Source organism: Engystomops pustulosus, chromosome 7 (assembly GCF_040894005.1).
Source record: "Engystomops pustulosus chromosome 7, aEngPut4.maternal, whole genome shotgun sequence".
NCBI classification, from domain to species: domain Eukaryota; kingdom Metazoa; phylum Chordata; class Amphibia; order Anura; family Leptodactylidae; genus Engystomops; species Engystomops pustulosus.
The window spans coordinates 164,641,174-164,665,353 of record NC_092417.1 but is presented as its reverse complement, the minus strand read 5'-3'; the positions used below and the strand labels follow the sequence as shown (position 1 = coordinate 164,665,353).

The 24,180-nt window shown below is 45.5% G+C and overlaps 2 protein-coding genes across 4 annotated transcripts in view; one reads left to right on the top strand and one right to left on the bottom strand.

The window, feature by feature from the left end:
* Positions 1–2,092, bottom strand: part of LOC140070266 (uncharacterized) — a 41,002-nt gene extending 38,910 nt beyond the window's left edge. The window contains exons 1-2 of the mRNA XM_072116618.1: positions 1,856–2,092; positions 601–800 (exon numbers count right to left, since the gene is read on the bottom strand). Coding sequence (XP_071972719.1) covers positions 601–800; positions 1,856–2,092 — 437 coding nt within the window. The remainder of the gene's footprint in view (positions 1–600; positions 801–1,855) is intronic.
* A 7,837-nt stretch (positions 2,093–9,929) lies between these two features.
* Positions 9,930–19,140, top strand: LOC140071222 (serine protease inhibitor Kazal-type 1-like). Of its 3 annotated transcripts, XM_072118658.1 has the most exons (5): positions 10,105–10,194; positions 13,869–13,968; positions 14,560–14,600; positions 16,303–16,412; positions 18,972–19,140. In XM_072118658.1, exons 2-5 carry the CDS (start codon positions 13,923–13,925, stop codon positions 19,120–19,122), a joined length of 348 nt encoding a protein of 115 aa, XP_071974759.1. In that variant the 5' UTR covers positions 10,105–10,194; positions 13,869–13,922; the 3' UTR covers positions 19,123–19,140. The 3 variants fall into 3 exon arrangements, 2 of the variants coding, with proteins under 2 accessions (XP_071974758.1, XP_071974759.1); XM_072118657.1 differs by lacking the exon at positions 13,869–13,968 and having other exon boundaries at positions 9,930–10,194; XR_011849096.1 differs by lacking the exons at positions 13,869–13,968; positions 14,560–14,600; positions 16,303–16,412; positions 18,972–19,140 and adding an exon at positions 10,274–10,517 and having other exon boundaries at positions 10,103–10,194.
* The last annotated feature ends 5,040 nt before the right edge of the window (positions 19,141–24,180 follow it).

Below are 24,180 nucleotides of genomic sequence, written 5' to 3'. Positions count from 1 at the left end.
GCAGCAGCTCCGCCTGTTATTCTACCCCTCAGCAGCAGCTCCGCCTGTTATTCTACCCCTCAGCAGCAGCTCCGCCTGTTATTCTACCCCTCAGCAGCAGCTCCGCCTGTTATTCTACCCCTCAGCAGCAGCTCCGCCTGTTATTCTACCCCTCAGCAGCAGCTCCGCCTGTTATTCTACCCCTCAGCAGCAGCTCCGCCTGTTATTCTACCCCTCAGCAGCAGCTCCGCCTGTTATTCTACCCCTCAGCAGCAGCTCCGCCTGTTATTCTACCCCTCAGCAGCAGCTCCGCCTGTTATTCTACCCCTCAGCAGCAGCTCCGCCTGTTATTCTACCCCTCAGCAGCAGCTCCCCCCGTTAATGTAGGCCGCAGAAGCAGGGGCTCCCTCTCCCCCTGACAGATATCTCCCCCACTGTGTCTGCCAATGTAATTGTATTCCTGCCTTTCTAGTCTCCAGCAGCGCAGTTGAGTTATGATCCATTCAATGTAACTTCCACATTTATAGAAACAGAATATAACTGCTTGCTGTGAATGCTACTGTACTTGCTGTTATCCTGCCTATCTAGCGTTACGTTGTTATTGAATGATTGCTATCTTACCAGAGTTGGAAGGGTTTATCATTGTGCACACGTCTGGTGACATGACCTTCATACTGGTACCAGCGACTCGGGTACATGGTCCTATTTTCCACAGGTCCGATCCAATGATTCACCTCATAACCGCAGTCCCCAAATAAACAGTCCCAGTAAAAAAGATAACTGTATCCATTGATGTAAGCAGATTTATATTTGAAATCAACCTGGAAAATATTAAAGGGGTGACTTATCCATAGATTAGAAAGGACAGAGCCTGTAGTGGCCGCCACGGGTACTGCAGTTGTGCTCCCAGTTCTACACATACTACATTATCGCTTGGGGCACTAGGATCATACAGTTTCAAGTTACACCTCTGCTGCGCCCCCACCAATCTAATATTTATGACTCATTTTATTAATACATCATCTATATCAGTAACTTGGGAATCCCCTTTATAATCAATCAAACTATTGGAGACAATACAAATTTCAGTAAATTAGAAAGTTCGGGGTGAAAATGATGCAGTTACTACGGAGCATCCATGTGTGGGCTATGTCCATATGTAGGTATGCACACCACAAAAATGGTCCAGTTTAGAAACATCATTACATTTTACTTTAACAATCAGAGATATTGATGCCTTCTAGGTCATTAATACCAGATTAGCGAGGGTACGACACTCCCCAAACTCCTATCGATAAACTTCCTCTTGAACCAGAACTAATACAGGGTACCAATTTTCCCTGTATTGCCCCGGGTTTTTGGCGCACGTGATCGGATTGTGGCGCATCGGCGCCGGCGTGCGCATGACGGAAATCGGGGGGGCGTGGCCGAACAAAAACCCGACGGATTCGGAAAAACCGCTGCATTTTTTAAAAAAAGTGTCGCTGGACACGCGCTTACCTGCACCCAGCAACGGATCCTGAACTCCGGTGGACCTCGTTAGACTTCAGCGCAGCAGCGACACCTGGTGGATGTCAGCGGAACTGCCTTAGTGAATCGCCGGAAGACTCGAATCCACCGCAGAGAACGCGCCGATGGATCGCGAATGGACCGGGTAAGTAAATCTGCCCCTATATTCCCATACCTGTCTGATGCCTGTTATACCCACAACATTTTAGGATTAACACTCATTGGCCAAGAAGAGGTCACAGACCTCAGACCTCTTCAATGATTGGGTCTTGTGATTGTCAGATTCCCACCAATTAATAAAAAATCATTGACTAGCCCTTTAAAATTCTGTAAAAAATATTTTTTTTTGGTAAAAACCATGTCCTACCATCCATCCGCCTCCATTATGCTTAGTTGCCCTGAAAGACACGGTCCCACCCTGCATGTGGGACCCGGACACGAGGGTGAGGATAGACGCCCACACAATGAAGATCTGGAGTCCGGCCATCGTAGCGCTCTTCTTACATCTGTATGAGGCGTCATAGTCGCTGACTTTATATATTTTGATCATGTCCAAGATAAAGTGTAAAAAACGGGAAATCTCCAGCATGAGATGGCAGGACATTATCTCGAAGATGAATGTGTCCCGTATTTATGTCAATAAATGAGGAAGTCGTTAGGACCAATTTGTTATCATAGCCATACAAGCCACCCAAATCTACTTAAAGGGTAATAGCCACTATGTTCTAATGAGCTGTGATCCCTGAGGATACTCCGTCCTATATCTATATAGGGGAAATGTAGTATTACATCTTGTCCTCAGAAAGTAATGGACGTGAAAGGTCTGTACATGTAATGTATAGACTGAGAGGATAGTGAGACTATGGGGCTCATTTACTAAGGGTCCGAACGCCGCACTTTCGTCGGGTTTCCCGGATATTTTGAGCCAAATTGCCCAGGGATTTTGGCGCATCGGCGCCGGCTTGCACACGACAGAAATCGGGGGCGTGGCCGTCGGACGACCCGACGGATTCGGACAAACCGCGGAATTTAAAAAAGGATTTGTGTCGCAAGATGCACAGGGGAGAAGCAGGTGAACTCCGGCGGACCTCAGCGCCGAAGCGACACAGGAAGGAACTCGGACACACGATGTTAGTGGATTGCGCGGAACCCGAATCCTCGTCGGACAACGCGCCGCGGGATCGCGACGGAACCGGGTAAGTAAATCTGCCCCTATATGTACCAGTAGGGTTGTTGTTGCGAGTTCTTTTTAAGTGGCTTTGATCCATAGGTAATGGGTGAATCTCCCGACTTCCTGTAGATACTAGAACCTCCTAAGCACCTGCACAGGACCACCATGGTTAAAGTAAACCTGTCATGGCCATTTGGGTCACTAAAAACCCATTTGTTCTTATGCTAAGATGGTTTAGTGTCCCAAATCGTCCTAGATCGTCTATGTCCTAAACACCTATTCTTATCTAGAGAAGAGTCCACTGAGCTGCACTGAACCCATCTGAGATGTCTCCAGCCAGGGCCGATTCTAGCATATTTGCTGCCTGAGGCGAATATTAAAATGCTGCCCCCCCCCCCCACTCCCTGTTAAGTAAATCCTTAAACTTTACTAACAAGTAACAACCCTACAGACAGCTCCCTGACACTGTGGGGCACATTTACTTACCCGGCCCATTCGCGATCCAGCGGCGCGTTCTCTGCACAGGATTCGGGTCCGGCTGGGATTTAAGAAGGTAGTTCCTCCGCCGTCCACCAGGTGGCGCTGCAGCGCCGAAAATAATCTTAACGCCCCGGAATGCACCATCCCATAGAAGGTGAAGGTGAGCGCTCCCCAAGCGACACATTTTCGGTTTTTAAATGCGGCGGTTTTTCCGAATACGTCGGGTTTTCGTTCGGCCACGCCCCCCCGATTTCTGTCGCGCGCATGCCGGCCCCGATGCGCCACAATCTGATCGCGTGCGCCAAAAACCCGGGGCAATTCATGTACAAGCGGCGCAAATCGGAAATATTCGGGTAACACGTCGGGAAAACGCGAATCGGGCCCTTAGTAAATGACCCCCTGTGTGACTGACTACAGGATCTGAGAGTCATTAGTGGCATCTAGTACCTTATAGATGACAATCTCTTCCATCAGGAGGACTTTATTCCGGGTTCTCCAATCCATGACGTATCACAGGTGAATTCACAGCCGGATATCTTCAGCTCCGTGCAGCATCTCCACCCGGCGTCCCTAAAAATACCACAGTCACTTACAGTATAAAGTCACCTGGAAAACAACACTGCGCTCCTAAATAATATATACCCCTCATAACACAACTGACCGCACGCTACCCCACATATAACACATCCCTTCATTATATAGGGATAAAATCTTGCCCCACATATACAGTCCCCTCCCAGCTTAGTAATATACTGTATCCCATATACAGCCTCCCAGCTTAGTAATATACTGTATCCCATATACAGCCCCTGCAGCTAAGTAATATACTGTACCCGATATACAGCCCCCCAGCTTAGTAATATACTGTATCCCATATACACCCCCCAGCTTAGTAATATACTGTATCCCATATACAGCCCCCCAGCTTAGTAATATACTGTATCCCATATACAGCCCCCCAGCTTAGTAATATACTGTATCCCATATACAGCCCCCCAGCTTAGTAATATACTGTATCCCATATACAGCCCCCCAGCTTAGTAATATACTGTATCCCATATACAGCCCCCCAGCTTAGTAATATACTGTATCCCATATACAGCCCCCCAGCTTAGTAATATACTGTATCCCATATACAGCCCCCCAGCTTAGTAATATACTGTATCCCATATACAGCCCCCCAGCTTAGTAATATACTGTATCCCATATACAGCCCCCCAGCTTAGTAATATACTGTATCCCATATACAGCCCCCAGCTTAGTAATATACTGTATCCCATATACAGCCCCTGCAGCTTAGTAATATACTGTATCCCATATACAGCCCCCAGCTTAGTAATATACTGAATCCCATATACAGCCTCCCAGCTTAGTAATATACTGTATCCCATATACAGCCCCCCAGCTTAGTAATAAACTGTATCCCATATACAGCCCCCAGCTTAGTAATATACTGAATCCCATATACAGCCTCCCAGCTTAGTAATATACTGTATCCCATATACAGCCCCCCAGCTTAGTAATATACTGTATCCCATATACATCCCCCCAGCTCAGTAATATACTGTATCCCATATACAGCCCCTGCAGCTAAGTAATATACTGTATCCCATATACAGCCCCTGCAGCTTAGTAATATACTGTATCCCATATACATCCCCCAGCTTAGTAATATACTGTATCCCATATACAGCCCCTGCAGCTTAGTAATATACTGAATCCCATATACAGCCTCCCAGCTTAGTAATATACTGTATCCCATATACAGCCCCCCAGCTTAGTAATATACTGTATCCCATATACAGCCCCTGCAGCTTAGTAATATACTGTATCCCATATACAGCCCCCCAGCTTAGTAATATACTGTATCCCATATACATCCTCCCAGCTTAGTAATATACTGTATCCCATATACATCCCCCAGCTTAGTAATATACTGTATCCCATATACAGCCCCTGCAGCTTAGTAATATACTGTATCCCATATACAGCCCCTGCAGCTTAGTAATATACTGTATCCCATATACAGCCCCTGCAGCTTAGTAATATACTGTATCCCATATACAGCCCCCCAGCTTAGTAATATACTGTATCCCATATACAGCCCCTGCAGCTTAGTAATATACTGTACCCCATATACAGCCCCCCAGCTTAGTAATATACTGTACCCCATATACAGCCCCTGCAGCTTAGTAATATACTGTATCCCATATACAGCCCCCCAGCTTAGTAATATACTGTATCCCATATACAGCCCCCCAGCTTAGTAATATACTGTATCCCATATACAGCCCCCCAGCTTAGTAATATACTGTATCCCATATACATCCCCCAGCTTAGTAATATACTGTACCCCATATACAGCCCCCCAGCTTAGTAATATACTGTATCCCATATACACCCTCCCAGCTTAGTAATATACTGTATCCCATATACATCCCCCAGCTTAGTAATATACTGTATCCCATATACATCCCCCAGCTTAGTAATATACTGTATCCCATATACAGCCCTCCCAGCTTAGTAATATACTGTATCCCATATACAGCCCCTGCAGCTTAGTAATATACTGTATCCCATATACAGCCCCTGCAGCTTAGTAATATACTGTATCCCATATACACCCTCCCAGCTTAGTAATATACTGTACCCCATATACAGCCCCCCAGCTAAGTAATATACTGTATCCCATATACAGCCCCCCAGCTTAGTAATATACTGTATCCCATATACAGCCCCCCAGCTTAGTAATATACTGTATCCCATATACATCCCCCCAGCTTAGTAATATACTGTACCCCATATACAGCCCCCAGCTTAGTAATATACTGTATCCCATATACATCCCCCAGCTTAGTAATATACTGTATCCCATATACATCCCCCCAGCTTAGTAATATACTGTACCCCATATACAGCCCCCCAGCTTAGTAATATACTGTATCCCATATACATCCCCCAGCTTAGTAATATACTGTATCCCATATACAGCCCCCAGCTTAGTAATATACTGTATCCCATATACAGCCCCCCAGCTTAGTAATATACTGTATCCCATATACAGCCCCTGCAGCTTAGTAATATACTGTATCCCATATACATCCCCCCAGCTTAGTAATATACTGTATCCCATATACAGCCCCTGCAGCTTAGTAATATACTGTATCCCATATACAGCCCCCCAGCTTAGTAATATACTGTATCCCATATACATCCCCCCAGCTCAGTAATATACTGTATCCCATATACAGCCCCCCAGCTTAGTAATATACTGTATCCCATATACAGCTCCCCAGCTTAGTAATATACTGTATCCCATATACAGCCCCCCAGCTTAGTAATATACTGTATCCCATATACAGCCCCCAGCTTAGTAATATACTGTATCCCATATACAGCCCCCCAGCTTAGTAATATACTGTATCCCATATACAGCTCCCCAGCTTAGTAATATACTGTATCCCATATACAGCTCCCCAGCTTAGTAATATACTGTACCCCATATACAGCTCCCCAGCTTAGTAATATACTGTATCCCATATACAGCCCCCAGCTTAGTAATATACTGTATCCCATATACAGCTCCCCAGCTTAGTAATATACTGTATCCCATATACAGCTCCCCAGCTTAGTAATATACTGTATCCCATATACAGCCCCCCAGCTTAGTAATATACTGTATCCCATATACATCCCCCCAGCTTAGTAATATACTGTACCCCATATACAGCCCCCCAGCTTAGTAATATACTGTACCCGATATACAGCCCCCCCAGCTTAGTAATATACTGTATCCCATATACAGCCCCCCAGCTTAGTAATATACTGTATCCCATATACATCCCCCCAGCTTAGTAATATACTGTATCCCATATACAGCCCCCCAGCTTAGTAATATACTGTACCCCATATACAGCCCCCCAGCTTAGTAATATACTGTATCCCATATACAGCCCCCCAGATTAGTAATATACTGTATCCCATATACAGCCCCCCAGCTTAGTAATATACTGAATCCCATATACAGCCCCCCAGCTTAGTAATATACTGTATCCCATATACAGCCCCTGCAGCTTAGTAATATACTGTATCCCATATACAGCCCCTGCAGCTTAGTAATATACTGTATCCCATATACAGCCCCCCAGCTTAGTAATATACTGTATCCCATATACAGCCCCTGCAGCTTAGTAATATACTGTATCCCATATACAGCCCCTGCAGCTTAGTAATATACTGTTCCCCATATACATCCCCCAGCTTAGTAATATACTGTATCCCATATACAGCCCCCCAGCTTAGTAATATACTGTATCCCATATACAGCCCCCCAGCTTAGTAATATACTGTATCCCATATACAGCCCCTGCAGCTTAGTAATATACTGTATCCCATATACATCCCCCCAGCTTAGTAATATACTGTATCCCATATACAGCCCCAGCTTAGTAATATACTGTATCCCATATACATCCCCCAGCTTAGTAATATACTGTATCCCATATACAGCCCCAGCTTAGTAATATACTGTATCCCATATACATCCCCCAGCTTAGTAATATACTGTATCCCATATACATCCCCCAGCTTAGTAATATACTGTATCCCATATACAGCCCCAGCTTAGTAATATACTGTATCCCATATACATCCCCCAGCTTAGTAATATACTGTATCCCATATACAGCTCCCCAGCTTAGTAATATACTGTATCCCATATACAGCCTCCTCCCAGCTTAGTAATATACTGTATCCCATATATATCCCCCCAGCTTAGTAATATACTGTATCCCATATACAGCCCCCCAGCTTAGTAATATACTGTATCCCATATACATCCCCCCAGCTTAGTAATATACTGTATCCCATATACAGCCCCTGCAGCTTAGTAATATACTGTATCCCATATACAGCCCCTGCAGCTTAGTAATATACTGTATCCCATATACAGCCCCTGCAGCTTAGTAATATACTGTATCCCATATACAGCCCCACAGCTTAGTAATATACTGTATCCCATATACAGCCCCACAGCTAAGTAATATACTGTACCCGATATACAGCCCCAGCTTAGTAATATACTGTATCCCATATACATCCCCCAGCTTAGTAATATACTGTATCCCATATACAGCCTCCAGCTTAGTAATATACTGTACCCCATATACAGCCCCAGCTTAGTAATATACTGTATCCCATATACAGCCCCACAGCTTAGTAATATACTGTATCCCATATACAGCCCCCGCAGCTTAGTAATATACTGTACCCGATATACAGCCCCCCCCCCCCAGCTTAGTAATATACTTAGTAATATACTGTATATATAATATATACAGCACCCCCCAGTATAAAATGATTCTGGCCCCATATAATATATACTGAATCCCCCCCAGTATAAAATAATTATAGCCCCAAATAATATCTATAGCACCCCCCCCCCCCAGTATAAAATAGTTATAGCCCCAAATAATATCTATAGCATCCCCCCCAGTATAAAATAATTATAGCCCCAAATAATATCTATAGCATCCCCCCAGTATAAAATAATTATAGCCCCAAATAATATCTATAGCATCCCCCCCCCAGTATAAAATAATTATAGCCCCAAATAATATCTATAGCATCCCCCCCCCCAGTATAAAATAATTATAGCCCCAAATAATATCTATAGCATCCCCCCAGTATAAAATAATTATAGCCCCAAATAATATCTATAGCATCCCCCCCAGTATAAAATAAATATAGCCCCAAATAATATCTATAGCATCCCCCCCAGTATAAAATAAGCATAGCCCCAAATAATATATATAGCGTCCCCCCCCCCCAGTATAAAATAATTATAGCCCCAAATCCCCAAATAAAATATACAGAACCCCCCCCCCCCCCTAGTATAAAATAATTCTGGCCCCATATAATATCTATAGCATCCCCCCAGTATAAAACAATCATAGCCCCAAATAATATATATATAGCATTCCCCCCAGTATAAAATAATTACGGTATAGCCCCAAATAATATAAATATATATTGCATCCCCCCCAGTATAAAATAATTATAGCCCCAAATAAAATACATAGCATTCCATGATCGTTCCCCCCCCCCCCCAGTTTAAAATAATTCTGGCCCCATATGATATATATAGCGCCCCCCCCCCCCCCCCGCAGTATTAATTATTAGCCACAATTAATTAAATACATGAAAAATAATAAAAATCATACTCACCTGCAGGCAGCTGCTCCCTCGGCGCGGCTCCGGTGTTCACGCGGCTCTCCTGTGAGCCCCGGCTCCGCACAGCGACACAGGCGGCGTGAGGTCGTGACGCCTGTGTCACTGCTTAGAACGGAGCGACGCAGCTGGCGGAAAGGCGCTGCGTCGCTCCGCATATAAATCGCGCCTGTGTCTTTAAGAGACAGGCACGATTTATTTAGCTGGTGGGCGATTCGGGCGTTAATGGACGCCCGAATCGCCCACTTTAGAGCGGCGAATTTCGCCGCCCTTTACAGGGACCCGCATTCTGACGCCTGAAGCGAGATTTTCATCTCGCCTCATGGCAGATGCGGCCCTGTCTCCAGCCTAGTACTTCTTGTACCTTATGTGCGGGAAATAGCTGTCCAAAGAGTCCACCAAAAGTGAGAATTAGGCATGGAAAGTGCTCCATTGGTTGTAGACCCCATTCTCATGTTCATTGGGGGTCCCAGGCTTCTTGTTAGAAAGAAGAGATATACAACTGTTGAAGTGGCAGGTGACAATGATGTCTCAACAACTGCCAGTCAAGTACAGTTTGGACCACCGTAGGCTCTGCACCCTGAGATGATGGTCTCCAACCTAAGAAGACAATAGGCACCCATTGAAACTTCTTATTTAGCCCAGTTTATAAGACCACATCAGTGACCACTTCTGGTCCGTAATGTATGACAGCTAAAGAACTTGGTGGCCTGAAAACATCATGACATGGCAAACCAAAAAACATCGAAGGAGAAGAAGACACAAGCGGAAGAAGAAGTCACGTAGACTGTGTAGACATTGTAGAAGAAGGCATCGTCCAAGAGGAGGTCAGTATCCATGTTACCACGCAACAGACTCGTGACTTGTGACTTTCCATATAACTAAGTAATATATATCTTGATACAGCTACGAGAGCGCCACCAGTGGTGAACGTGGCCTTGTCTGATTGTATTGATGCCATAACAAGTGACCTCAGGGCACTACAACTCATGCAGACGCATCCAACCAAAGACTAATGGAGGTTCTCAGTTACCGACATAACGACAGCTATAGAAGAGGACAATGGCGGCCATCTTTTATTGAACTTCTGAAGGCCCAATCAGACCCCCATAAGGAGGCAGCGTCGTAAAATAAAGGAGGCTCAAACAAATTGTCATTTCTTACTTGTTCTTTTACAAAAGTTACAGAGATTAGAATTTGGTAGTGTAAAGAATTGAAATTTTTTTTCTAGTATAATGCACAAATTAAATATAAAAATCGATTCATTGTCGTAGAATAAAACTATGATGTCATTTTTACCAAAAAATCTAATTTCTTAATAACAAAGCAGTAGAACCAGGTATGACATTGTACTTTGTCCCAACACCTGGCACATGCATACCGATCGGATATTTGGAGAGACCCCAATGCTAGAATAGGTTCTGCAGTCTCTTCACTGCTCACCATGTACAGCTCCATTCATTCTCTAGTGGCGGTGACTGGTACTGCATCTCAGCCCCATTTACTTGAATAGGACTAAATGAATACATTTAGCACGGTGGCTGAGTGAGTAGCACTTCTGCCTTGCAGCGCTGGGGTCCTGGGTTCGAATCCCACCCAGGTCAACATCTGCAAAGAGTTTGTATGTTCTTTCTGTGTTTGCGTGGGTTTCCTCCGGGTCCTCCGGTTTCCTCCCACACTCCAAAAACATACTGTTAGGTTGTTTAGATTGTGAGCCCCATGGGGGATAGGGACCAATTTAACAGGATTTCTGCATAATCTGTGTGCGTTATATAACTAAAGAATTATTATTAATACTAAATAATACTAAAAAAAATACTGGTATATAAAAAAATTCCTGATTCATTTCCTGTGATGTCAGTTAAACGTATATCGACAGCATTTTTATTTTTAGACCATGTAGCATAAACTCAAAAATGAGGAAGCAAAATTCTAATTGTGAAGGTTCCATTATCCCTTTTATTAAGACGGATGGTATAGAAATAACACAAAGCACTTTACAGGCAAAGTCCATGAACTTAACTGGAAACCAGGAGGAAAAAAAACACCGTCTGGTTTTCCCCATATACATAGATTGTTGTGTGTATTGGGCAGTGAGTATTGAAGGGGGCTCTTTGGACCTACTATTGAAAATGATCCTTCAGCCCACCATCCGGCAATACAATAACTTTCCACACAACTAGTAATCACATGGTCACCTCTGTTGCCATCACTGCTAACACACATGACAATAAAACCCATTAAACAAGTGATTGCCTCCAATAGGGGTATTTTCTGATGGGTCTTTGAGATCCACAGCATTATCAGAATGCTATACCAATGGCCCAACTTACTTTACTTTGCTTTACAACAAGTCCACGGTCATACCTCACCTCTGCTTCATTACACCCACAGAACTACTTTTTTCTTAAAAATCCTCAACTCTGCTTTATCGCTGCATGGCCACAACTCTACTTCATCGCTGCACGATTACAAATTTGCTTTATACTGTAGCTGCAGGACCACAACTCTGCTTTATGACTGCAAGACCACAACTCTGCTTCATAGCTGCAAGACAACAGCTCTGCTTAATCGATGCAAAACCACAGTTCTGCTCCGTGGCTGCAAAACAACAACTCTTCTTCATGGCTGCAAGACCACAACTCTGATTCATGGCTGCAAGGCCATTTCTCCTTCTATATAGTACCCAAAACTGGCAATGGTTTATTACATCCACCCCACCCAGTGTGAATGACAATGAGCCAGTAGGATACAAGTTATAGGTTAGCATGGTATCTAAAGAAAGATCTCTTATATATATAACTGGCACTGCATTTCATTTTCCACAGTGACACCTGGTGGAGCCCATTATTTGGCATGGGGATTTAAGTTTTAATACTGGTATCCCCCACCAATGTGATTGCAATGACAGTGGCAGCCCAATGATGATTGACCTCTAACTTCTTCTCTAGTAACAGAAGTATGTGAGAGAGATCATAGAAACCAAACACCCCCCACCCTCAATGGCAGGTGTTAATGAAATATTTTGCACTTTATTTCAGCTTTAACCCTGTATGGTCGCCTACTTTTTTAGGACACGTGAACACAAGAAACTTTGTAGCATAAGTTATCAAAGGAAAGTGCTTCCTTCTCCACTTACTTTGACTCTTATCATCCTCATTCCTTCCTTATCTGAATTTCACTTCAAAATTCAAAAACTTCTCCTGAATTCTGTTTTCCTAGAAAGACGGACAGAAGATTACGTAAGTGTCAGATTATATATAAGCTTTATGGAGAGGGGAGGGGGAGCAGGTAGTCACAGCAGCTAGGACTCCGTTTACCACAGCAGTCTATGGAGAGGGGAAGGGAGCAGTGAGTCACAGCAGCTTGGACTCCGTCTACCACAGCAGTCTATGGAGAGGGGAGGAGGGCAGTGAGTCACAGCAGCTAGGACTCCATCTACCATAGCAGTCTATGGGGAGGGGAGCAGTGATTCACAGCAGCTAGGACTCTGTCTACCACAGCAGTCTATGGAGAGAGGAGGAGGAGCAGGTAGTCACAGCAGCTAGGACTCCATCTACCATAGCAGTCTATGGAGAGGGGAGCAGTTAGTCACAGCAGCTGGGACTCCATCTACCATAGCAGTCTATGGAGAGGGGAGCAGTTAGTCACAGCAGCTGGGACTCCATCTACCATAGCAGTCTATGGAGGGAGGAGGAGGAGCAATGACTCACAGCAGGTAGGTCTCCATCTTCCATTGCATTCTATGGAGAGGGAAGGGGGATCAGTGAATCACAGCAGCTAGGACTCCATCTACCATAGTGGTTTATGGAGAGGGGAAGGGGGAGCAGTGAGTCACAGCAGCTAGGTCTCCATCCAGAAGCTCAGAAAGAACTGAGAATCTGAGTGACATCTTAAGAACTGATGGAAAATTAAGATTACAAATCACATAATGGCCTGGGACATGGTGTTACTCCACATCTACACACATTGGACTGCAACCTTAAAGGTGTTGTCCAGTTACAAAAAGTTAGCCCCTATTCACAGGTTGCTCATTGGTGGGGGTTTCAGTGATGCGACACCCATGGATCACGAGAGCAGGGGACCATTGCACCCCCGTTATATCCCAGATGAACCAAGCAGCCAGTTGCATATGGTGCTGATGGATATAGTCGTGCGCTGTACCCGACTATCCCTGTCCCTCCCATAGACCGTGAATGAAGCAGCAGCGCGCATGTGGGTCCTTACTTTTGTTTTTTTTTTAATGAACATCAGCAAGACCCCACCAATCCAAAAGTTAGCTCCTATCCTGTGGCTAATTTGTAGTGACTGGACAATCCCTTTAAGATATGATGATAACATATAGCAGACCTGTGATCTTGTGTCTGCCCTGTAATAACACTATGGATTTGCTTTCCTTATGACTTATGCCAGGCATCATACAGTATAATTTACAACCTCACCTTAATGTGACGACAGTAATAAATCTCAGAGGTGACGTGTGTGTGGACTTCTGCTATAGATAAGAGCCGTACATATACAAGACACGTAGTGCCGGCCCTAGCACTGAAGCATAATGTACTCCCTCCTGCTCAATGCTCTGATCTTCAGCCTGGTCTCAGGTAAGAAGTATATTCTGATATGATTATATAGTTAACTACAGGCAGTCCCCTACTTAAGGACACCCGACTTACAGACAACCCCTAGTTACAGACAGACCCCTCTGACCTCTGGTGAAGCTCTCTGGATGTTACTATAGTCCCAGACTGCAATGATCAGCTGTAAGGTGTCTGTAATGAAGCTTTATTGATAATCATTGGTCCAATTACAGCAAAAAATTTTGAAACTCCAATTGTCACTGGGGCAAAAATTTTTTTTTTTTTATCTTGATCTACAATTATAAAATGTACACTTTCGACTTACATACAAATTCAACTTGAGAACAAACCTATGGACCATATCTTGTATGTAACCCGGGGACCGCCTGTAGTACTACTCATAACCAAGGGAGTAGATATAGGGGGATACAGAGGACCAGTTTTGAGGCTAATACCAGAAGGAGTAAATTGTGATAGATGATGCATCGTGGTAATCCCTTTGATTGAATAGTGTATACTCTTCCAAAATAAAGCATCATGAGAGTATTAAATGTTGTATGGAGTTCCCCTTTAAATGTGTGTACCATATCTGAAGGCAAGTCTCCTCTCTCGCAGGCATAGTCTTAGCAGAAGCAAATGTGAAGAAGCCAAGAGAGGTAAGTTAAACCCCTTTGAGCGATCCCCGATTAAAAAGCTAACACCTTTTATGTATACAGCTCCGATGAAGACCTGTGTGTCTCTATAGCCACAGTAACCCTGAGTCCTAGTAGCCTAATCTTTTCAGTCATCTATTACTCCATTCCATTTGTAACCTACCAAATATACAAGTTATAAAAAAAAATAATTGGGGACCGATGCATAAAAGTAACAAGTAACTGTAAGATCTGACTACACAGCGGTGGTTTGTAGTCTGTTACTATGGAAACACATAGGTCTGAATTGTGTTGTAGTGCTGCAGAGCATGCACAAAGTTCTCTGCTTTTTAATTCTTGATGGGATAGAACATTTAGATTCAAAGTTGGACATAACCTTTAAGTATAATATCCTGTTATATGATTTGAAAAGTGACAGAATGTGATAGACTTAGAAGTGGATTTCCTAAAAAAAAAAGACCTTTCATGACATCCGTCAACTCAAACGCTTCATTTAATAGGTGTCACCCGCTGAATACCCTGAAGGTGGACCTTTCTCTCTAGGCCTCAAGTGACCTAAGTCATCATTTTCGGATCTCTACTGTCAGTTGGGTGGAGCTAGACTATCTCCTTTAGCCCAGCTCCACCCATCTGACAGTAGAAATACGAAAAATGGTGACTAATGCCCTAATTAGCATATTGGGTACTAACAGTATTCTAATTTGACTCTCTATTGTCAGATGGGTGGTCCTCAGCTGGAGCGGGCAGCCTGGCTCCGCCCATATGACAATAGAGTTCTGAAAATAATGACATTGATTACTAGGGAAAGGTTCCAACTATGCCGGAATAAGTAAAACAAAACCTGTGGGGTTGGTAAAGGTGGTGAAAGAGCCTCTTTGAAGGGAACTTCAATTTTACCAGATTTTACCCCATTAATTGCCCCCTCAGGTAGGAGATGAAATATCCTTTCTAGAATTCCCTCTTTTATGTCAAATCTCCCCCGTTTACCTATAAAAAAATCTCCCCCAAAGTCAGGCAAACATGACTCTTCTCATCCCATTTACACATGAGATGAGTCAAGTTTAGTCATTTCAGGGGAAGTGTCACTTCAGACTCCTCTATATTTGGTTCTTTAGTACCTAGAAACGTACTTTTTATGTCATATTAAAGATAAAAATCTCATCTTTCAGATCTCATTAAGCTTATGATTCCGTGAGCTACAGAACTGGACATACAGGCAGGTAAAAAATAGTCAGGAACTGGATCTTTATCTGCAAGACGCATTTCCAACTATATATTTAGCGGCCTGTATCTCTGGTTCTGTAACTCGCAAAACCACAAGCCTGATCTGATCTGGAAGGAGAGATCCTTATCTTTATTATGGAACCCGCTGCATGTTTCTATGTAGTATACAACAGAAGACAGGCTTGTGAAGGAAAATTGCCCCTGCAACCACTAAACTTGACTCATCTCATGTAAAAATTAGGTGAGAAGAGTCATATTTGCATGACTTTGGGGGAGATTTTCTTCATAGGTAAATGGGTGAGATTTCACACAAAAAATGGAATTCTAGAAATGTCGGTTCATACCCAACCTGAGGGGACTAATAGCATAGTGTGGTAAATCCTTGTGACAGGTTCCCTTTAAGGTCCGGCACTGGTTGTATGTTATATGTCCAGTATAAAGGTATATTAGACATAAAGTTCCCTATAAAACACCCCCAAAGCCTTTGTGTTCCAGGTATGAGGACGCTCCATGTCCGTATGAGAATAAGCCGGTCTGCGGCACGGATGGATACACCTATGGAAACGAGTGTCAGCTCTGCGTGGAGAATAGGTAAATGATACTGAATCCATCACTACATGGGCAGCTTACTTATAGGAAGCCTTGGCTGGTAAGATAGTGTGCGCACAGGCTCACTCTGATCCCCCGAAGAAAGCAGCTGAATAAACACAATAATTGAACAATTTTAGGTTATGTTTCACATGATTGTTATAGAAATTGCATAAATTAATCTCGTGTTTTATATGGTGGTATATAACTAATAATAAAATAATTTTAATATTAATATAGTTGTATAAAAATTCCACATATAAGACACTAGTATATCTTCTAGCAATACCTGGAGATGATTATTAGGTTTAATCCATTTATAACGCTGCTCTATTATAAAATTATACAGAGAGTATTACTGCGCTGCCACCTGCTGGCCAAGTGGGGCACTTCCACACTATGCTCTATTGTCAAGACATGAGGGCTTATTTAATCAGGGGTGTGGAACGCACTTTCGTCGGATTTTGGAAATTTTCGGGATTTGCGGCACTGTGACAGGTATTTAGAAGGGGATTGTGTCGTACGCGATTGGATTTCGGCGCAGCAGCGTCGGCTTTCATGAGACAGAAATCGGGGGGCGGACCGTTTCGGACTGAGCACGGAATTTAAGATTAAAATTGAGTCGCAAGACAATGCACTTACATGCACCAGGAAGAAGAAGGTGAACTCCGGCGGACCTGAGCGGGGAAGCGACACATGACGGATATCGGGCGCACAATCTTAGTGAATCGCGGCAAAGTGTATTATATACGGACAATACATTTTCGGGGAACTCCTCCCGACGGGTAAGTAAATGTGCCCCATGATGTGGCATATTTACTTACCTGTCTGGAAGAGTTCACAGAAAGTGCATTGTCCGAATATAATGCACTGTGCCGCGATTCACTAAGATCGTGCGCCCGATATCCTGCATGTGTCGCTTCCCCGCTCAGGTCCGCCGGAGTTCACCTTTTCTTCCTGGTGCATGTAAGTGCATTGGTTGCGTTACTATTTGAAAGTTAAATCCCGCGCTCAGTCCGAATCAGTTGGATCGTCCGACGGCCCGCCCCACGATTTCTGGCGCATGAAAGCCGCGCAGCTTTGCCAAGATCCGATCACGTGCGACACAATCCCAGCGCAAACCCCTGTTAAATACCTGTCACAGCCGTGCAAAACCCCAAAAAGTCGGAAAGTACGATGAAAGTGCATCCGGGGACCCTTAGTAAATAAGCCCCGATGTATCATAATTAGAGATGAGCGAGCACTAAAATGCTCGGGTGCTCGTTATTCGAGACGAACTTTTCCTGATGCTCGAGTGCTCGTCTCGAATAACGAGCCCCATTGAAGTCAATGGGAGACTCGAGCATTTTTCAAAGGGACCATGGTTCGGGAATAAAATGTGTTAATTAATTGAAAAAGAATGTCTTCTGATAAGTTAGCAGATGTATGCAAACATGTGCAATCTATTCTTCACTGTTCCGCGCGTATATTATCTCCCGACAAGTTATCAGATGTGAAGAACAGTGAAGAATAGAATAAAAACAGTGAACACAGGATCATTTAAGTGAAAAACACAGTGAAGAATAGATTGCAGATGTTCAGCACATCTGCTTACTTGTCGGGAGATACGCTGTCCCGGGATCCGCTGCTCTTCTTCCACTGAAGTCTCCCCGATGTCTCCGTGCCGCTGCCCGATGTCTCCGTGCCGCTGCCCGATGTCTCCGTGCCCCGATGTCACCGTGCCCCTATGTCTCCGTGCCCCGATGTCTCCGTGCCCCGATGTCACCGTGCCCCGATGTCTCCGTGCCCCGATGTCTCCGTGCCCCGATGTCTCCGTGCCCCGATGTCTCCGTGCCCCCATGTCTCCGTGCCCCCATGTCTCCGTGCCCCCATGTCTCCGTGCCCCCATGTCTCCGTGCCCCCATGTCTCCGTGCCCCCATGTCTCCGTGCCCCCATGTCTCCGTGCCCCCATGTCTCCGTGCCCCCATGTCTCCGTGCCCCCATGTCTCCGTGCCCCCATGTCTCCGTGCCCCCATGTCTCCGTGCCCCGATGTCTCCGTGCCCCGATGTCTCCGTGCCCCGATGTCTCCGTGCCCCGATGTCTCCGTGCCCCGATGTCTCCGTGCCGCTCCGTGTCGCTGCCCGATGTCTCTGTGCTGCTCCCCGGTGTCTCTGTGCTGCTCCCCGGTGTCTCTGTCCTGCTCACCGTGTTCTTCAATGTGTTCTTCACACATATATATTGTTCTTCACATGCTATTTTGTTCGCACCGTTCCGCGCGTATCTTCCGACAAGTAAGCAGATGTGCCGAACATCTGTAATCTATTCTTCACTGTGTTCTTTACTGTGTTTTTCACTTAAATGATCCTGTGTTCACTGTGTTCACTGTTTTTATTCTATTCTTCATTGTTCTTCACTGTGTTTTTTTAATTAAATGCTCGATCTCGAGCAGGGGAAATACTCGTCCGAGCAACGAGCCGTTTCGAGTACCTTAATACTCGAACGAGCATCAAGCTCGGACGAGTATACTCGCTCATCTCTAATCATAATGTATGTATATATGTAATTCTTGTGTATATTTCAGAGAGAGGACAAATAAGGTCCTGATTAAGGACGAAGGACACTGCCCCCTATCTGCTCAGCACAGGAGGATGATGGGGAAGCAGCAGCACATGATGCCACCACATGAGTTGAAGGCGGGACACCAAGGGCAACCAGTACCGGAAGGGCATTGACCACATGGAGCTATCAACCAAATCCAAAATCCAAAGTCCATTTCAATAAACTTTATTAAAAATAAAATAGAAAATCATTGATTATTACTTTTGAAAGCAAAATCCAAATATCCAAAAATACAAATCATAATGACAAATGTTCCTTGGTTTAAATCTGTAAAATAAAGGTATTAGTTATGAGTCCTCCAGTGTATCTCTTATAAACTGATATGTTTATATGGAAATCTACCATCAAAATCCACCATATCCATAAACCAGGGACACTTACTCATAGATCCAGGCACCAGGACTGCGGTAATCTTTTATTTGTTATCCATGGCCACCTTCCTTCGAAAATCCACTTGTTCAATTATGCTAATGAGATAAGAAAGTGCGTGAAGCGTTACTATAACCCCTCCATGCTGAAGATTCACAGACTGTTACCCTGTGCAGGATCATTTCCTCTTTCCCACTGCTGAAACCTGTGCATCTGGCAGAGGAAGGGGGAAGTTCTGAGGGAGCAGTGTAACAACCTGTGAAGGTTTAGGGGCTCTGTTAACACCCCTCAGAGTCTCCTAACTAATTAGCATAATTATAAAAGTTGATTGTAGAAGGAATGAGGCCATGGATAAGAAATATAAGAAGATATCACAGTCCCGGTGCCTGGATCTATGAGTAAGTGTCCCTGGTTTATCATGATGGATTTTGATGGTAGATTTTCATATGCAGAGCAGGATACAACAATAATCAAATAATAAAGGGACTTATCAGGCCCTGCAACCCAAGATTCATCAGACCTCGCAACTATGACCTGGGAACGAAGACTAATAAGAACCTGAACACCAGACTTATCAGAACCCAAACCTCAGCACCCATGACTCTAGATCCCAAGCGTTAACTTCCATGACTCATTAATCTAAGACCTCAAAACTATAGTCTCACCAGATGACCCCAACACTCAAGACATAAGAATCATGAGACCCAAGAGCTCACCTTGTAAGACTCATCAGACCCCAACACACAAGGCTTATCACAACCCAAACCGCAGATCCCTAACTCAGCAGGGCTGGCGCCAGCACTTGGCGTATCCGCGCAAGTGTCAGGGGTCCAGAGCTGCTGGTGGGGCCCACATAAGGCTGTACGTAAGGAATCCATGGAGGTGAGAGGGTCTATATCTAATAAATCCATAGGGTGTGAGGGGGCTTATATAATTTATCCATGAGGGGGCTTTTTGGGATGATAATTTAATTTTCAATGCTGCCACGTGATTTCACCTCAAAGGGGCCCATTGAGGCTCTGTCGCTCGGGGGCCTATTGAAACCTGGAGCCAACCCTGTCCATCAGACCTCAACAACCCCAACCCCAAGGATTCATTACACCATAGACCTCAACACTCAGGAGTCAGCAGAACTCAGAGCTCAAGTTTCTCACAACCCAGACCTCTAATCCCAAACTTGTACAGACCCCAAAACTCAAGACTTTCAGATCTTCAGATGTTGACACCCTAGAGACCCAGTAGACCCTTAACCAAGGCACTTAAGACCACAGACCACAGATCCCACACTCATCAGCCCCCAAACCCAAGACTCATCAGCCTCCAAAACTCCACACCAAAAACAGTCCTCAAATACCAAGATTAAACAAGACCGAACACTCATCAGACTCCAGCTCCCAAACCTCAGCACAAACAGGACCTCAGAGCCCAAGACTCATCAGACCCCAAGCCTCTACACCGAAAACTTGTCAGACCCAACTGAACCCATGACTTGCCAGAAAACAGATCTCAAGCTCCAAGACACATAAGAACCCAGGCCTCAAAATCTTAGACTCATCAGACCCCATTGTGCACACCCTCCATTCTGTATTGTGTCAAGTCGGATGATGGAGCCCCCTGACACTGCGGGCCCCATAGCGGCTGCTATGGCTGCTACCGCTGTAGTTACGTCCCTGCTCTTCAGACCCCAAACCTCAACACAAAAAACTTCTCAAACCCCAGACCTTAACTCCCAAGATTCACTTGAGCACAAAATCCAAGACGCATATGAGCCCAGACCTCAAAATCTTAGACTCATCAGACCCTGGACCTCAGCACTCAGGCCTCAAATCTGAACTATAAGGTGTACATGAACTAGATTTACTTGTACCACCAATATGGCAGATAAAGGTTATGTATTACTGATATATTGGGGTCATTTACTAAGGGCCCGAATCGCGTTTTTCCGGCGGATTACGCAAATTTTCCTGTTTTGCGCCGATTTTCCCTGTATTGCCCCGGGATTTTGGCGCACACGATCGGATTGTGGCGCATCGGCGCCGGCATGCACGCAACGGAAATCGGGGGGGCATGGCAGTATGAAAACCCGACGGATTCGGAAAAACCACCGCATTTAAAAAAAAAAAAAAGTGTCACTGGACACGCGCTTACCTGCACTCGGCCTGGCTTGGTGAAGTTCAGTGCATTCCGATGTAATTCAGCGCAGCAGCGACACCTGGTGGACGTCGGTGGAACTACCTTAGCGAATCGCCGGAAGACCCGAATCCTCCACACAGAACGCGCCGCTGGGTCGCAAATGGACCGGGTAAGTAAATCTGCCCCATTGGTGCGTTCCCCGATGTGCATGGTCCGACCGGAATACACTCTGCTGCGATTCGCTAAGATTGTGCACCCGATATCCTGCATGTGTCGTTTCCCCACTCAGGTCCACTGGAGTTCACCTTCTTCTTCCTGTTGCATTGGGTGGGACACAAATTGAATCTTAAATCCCGCGCTTAGTCCAAATCAGTCAGATTGTCCGAAGGCCCGCCCCCGATTTCTGTCGCATGAAAGCCAGCACAGCCGTGTGTCACAAACCCCTTCTAAATACCTGTCAAAGTGGTGCAAATCCCGAAGACGTTGGTAAGTCCGACAGAAATGCGATCCGCGGACCCTTAGTAAATAAGCCCCGTTGTGTAATACTATAAAGTGCAACTAAAATAACCATCACCATTCACCGTGCACTGACATAATCACCACATGTCTCAATCTCCCGCTCTCCCTTTATCCTCCAGTAGGTGGAGCACTGCGCTTACTAATATGAAGTATGTGCATGGTCAGTGACTTATAGATGGGTGAAAGGTGTCACCATCATATGAGGTAATGACATAATCACCAGGATATACAGTACATTAGTTAGTGATCAGTGAGGGTCGGACCTCCAGGACCCCAACAGATCCAAATAAAGGGGCCACATATGGTCTTCCCTGTACATCGCTGCTGGTCATAGTCTGTGTAGGGGACCCCTGTCTTCAATAATGTACACATCGGTCAATCTGAACAAATAGAGAAGTAGCATAAAGCTACATTCAGTGTCAGGTATTGTCCCTGTAGAGATGTGTAATCATATACTTTGTGTGTGTTGTTAGTAGCAGCAGGCAGGGCCGGATTAAGGTTGGTGGGGGCCCCTGGGCGCAAAATCTTGTGGAGGCCCCCACTGAGTGTAGCGTACACACATGTCTTCCTGCTTCCTTTCCACTATCCTAGCAGTAACACAGCTACATACAGCCGCCTCATCCCCAGTAACACCGCTACATACAGCCGCCTCATCCCCAGTAACACCGCTACATACAGCCGCCTCACCCCAATAACACAGCTACATACAGCCGTCTCATCCCCAGTAACACCGCTACATACAGCCGCCTCATCCCCAGTAACACCGCTACATACAGCCGCCTCATCCCCAGTAACACCGCTACATACAGACGCCTCACCCCAGTAACACCGCTACATACAGACGCCTCACCCCAGTTACACAGCTACATACAGCCGTCTCATCCCCAGTAACACCGCTACATACAGCCGCCTCATCCCCAGTAACACCGCTACATACAGCCGCCTCATCCCCAGTAACACAGCTACATACAGCCGTCTCATCCCCAGTAACACCGCTACATACAGCCGCCTCATCCCCAGTAACACCACTACATACAGCCGCCTCATCCCCAGTAACACCGCTACATACAGCCGCCTCATCCCCAGTAACACAGCTACATACAGCCGCCTCATCCCCAGTAACACCGCTACATACAGCCGCCTCATCCCCAGTAACACCGCTACATACAGCCGCCTCATCCCCAGTAACACAGCTACATACAGCTGCCTCATCCCCATTAACACCGCTACATACAGCTGCCTCGCCGCCAGTAACACCGCAACATACAGCCGCCTCATCCCCAGTAACACCGCTACATACAGCCGCCTCATCCCCAGTAACACAGCTACATACAGCCGCCTCATCCCCAGTAACACAGCTACATACAGCCGCCTCACCCCCAGTAACACAGCTACATACAGCCGCCTCACCCCCAGTAACACAGCTACATACAGCCGCCTCACCCCCAGTAACACAGCTACATACAGCCGCCTCACCCCCAGTAACACAGCTACATACAGCCGCCTCACCCCCAGTAACACAGCTACATACAGCCGCCTCACCCCCAGTAACACAGCTACATACAGCCGTCTCATCCCCAGTAACACAGCTACATACAGCCGCCTCACCCCCAGTAACACAGCTACATACAGCCGCCTCACCCCCAGTAACACAGCTACATACAGCCGCCTCACCCCCAGTAACACAGCTACATACAGCCGTCTCATCCCCAGTAACACAGCTACATACAGCCGCCTCGCCCCCAGTAACACAGCTACATACAGCCGCCTCACCCCCAGTAACACAGCTACATACAGCCGCCTCACCCCCAGTAACACAGCTACATACAGCCGCCTCACCCCCAGTAACACAGCTACATACAGCCGCCTCACCCCCAGTAACACAGCTACATACAGCCGCCTCACCCCCAGTAACACAGCTACATACAGCCGTCTCATCCCCAGTAACACAGCTACATACAGCCACCTCATCCCCAGTAACACAGCTACATACAGCCGCCTCATCCCCAGTAACACAGCTACATACAGCCGCCTCCCCCCCAGTAACACAGCTACATACAGCCGCCTCATCCCCAGTAACACAGCTACATACAGCCGTCTCATCCCCAGTAACACAGCTACATACAGCCGCCTCATCCCCAGTAACACAG

Excerpts from the sequence above, each read along its gene's own strand:
- LOC140071222 (XM_072118657.1), top strand. The coding sequence starts at position 10,089 with ATGACATGGCAAACCAAAAAACATCGAAGGAGAAGAAGACACAAGCGG. Across the intron at positions 14,601-16,302 it reads ATGTGAAGAAGCCAAGAGAG|CCTTTGTGTTCCAGGTATGA; the intron begins GTAAGTTAAACC and ends ACACCCCCAAAG. Across the intron at positions 16,413-18,971 it reads CAGCTCTGCGTGGAGAATAG|AGAGAGGACAAATAAGGTCC; the intron begins GTAAATGATACT and ends TGTATATTTCAG.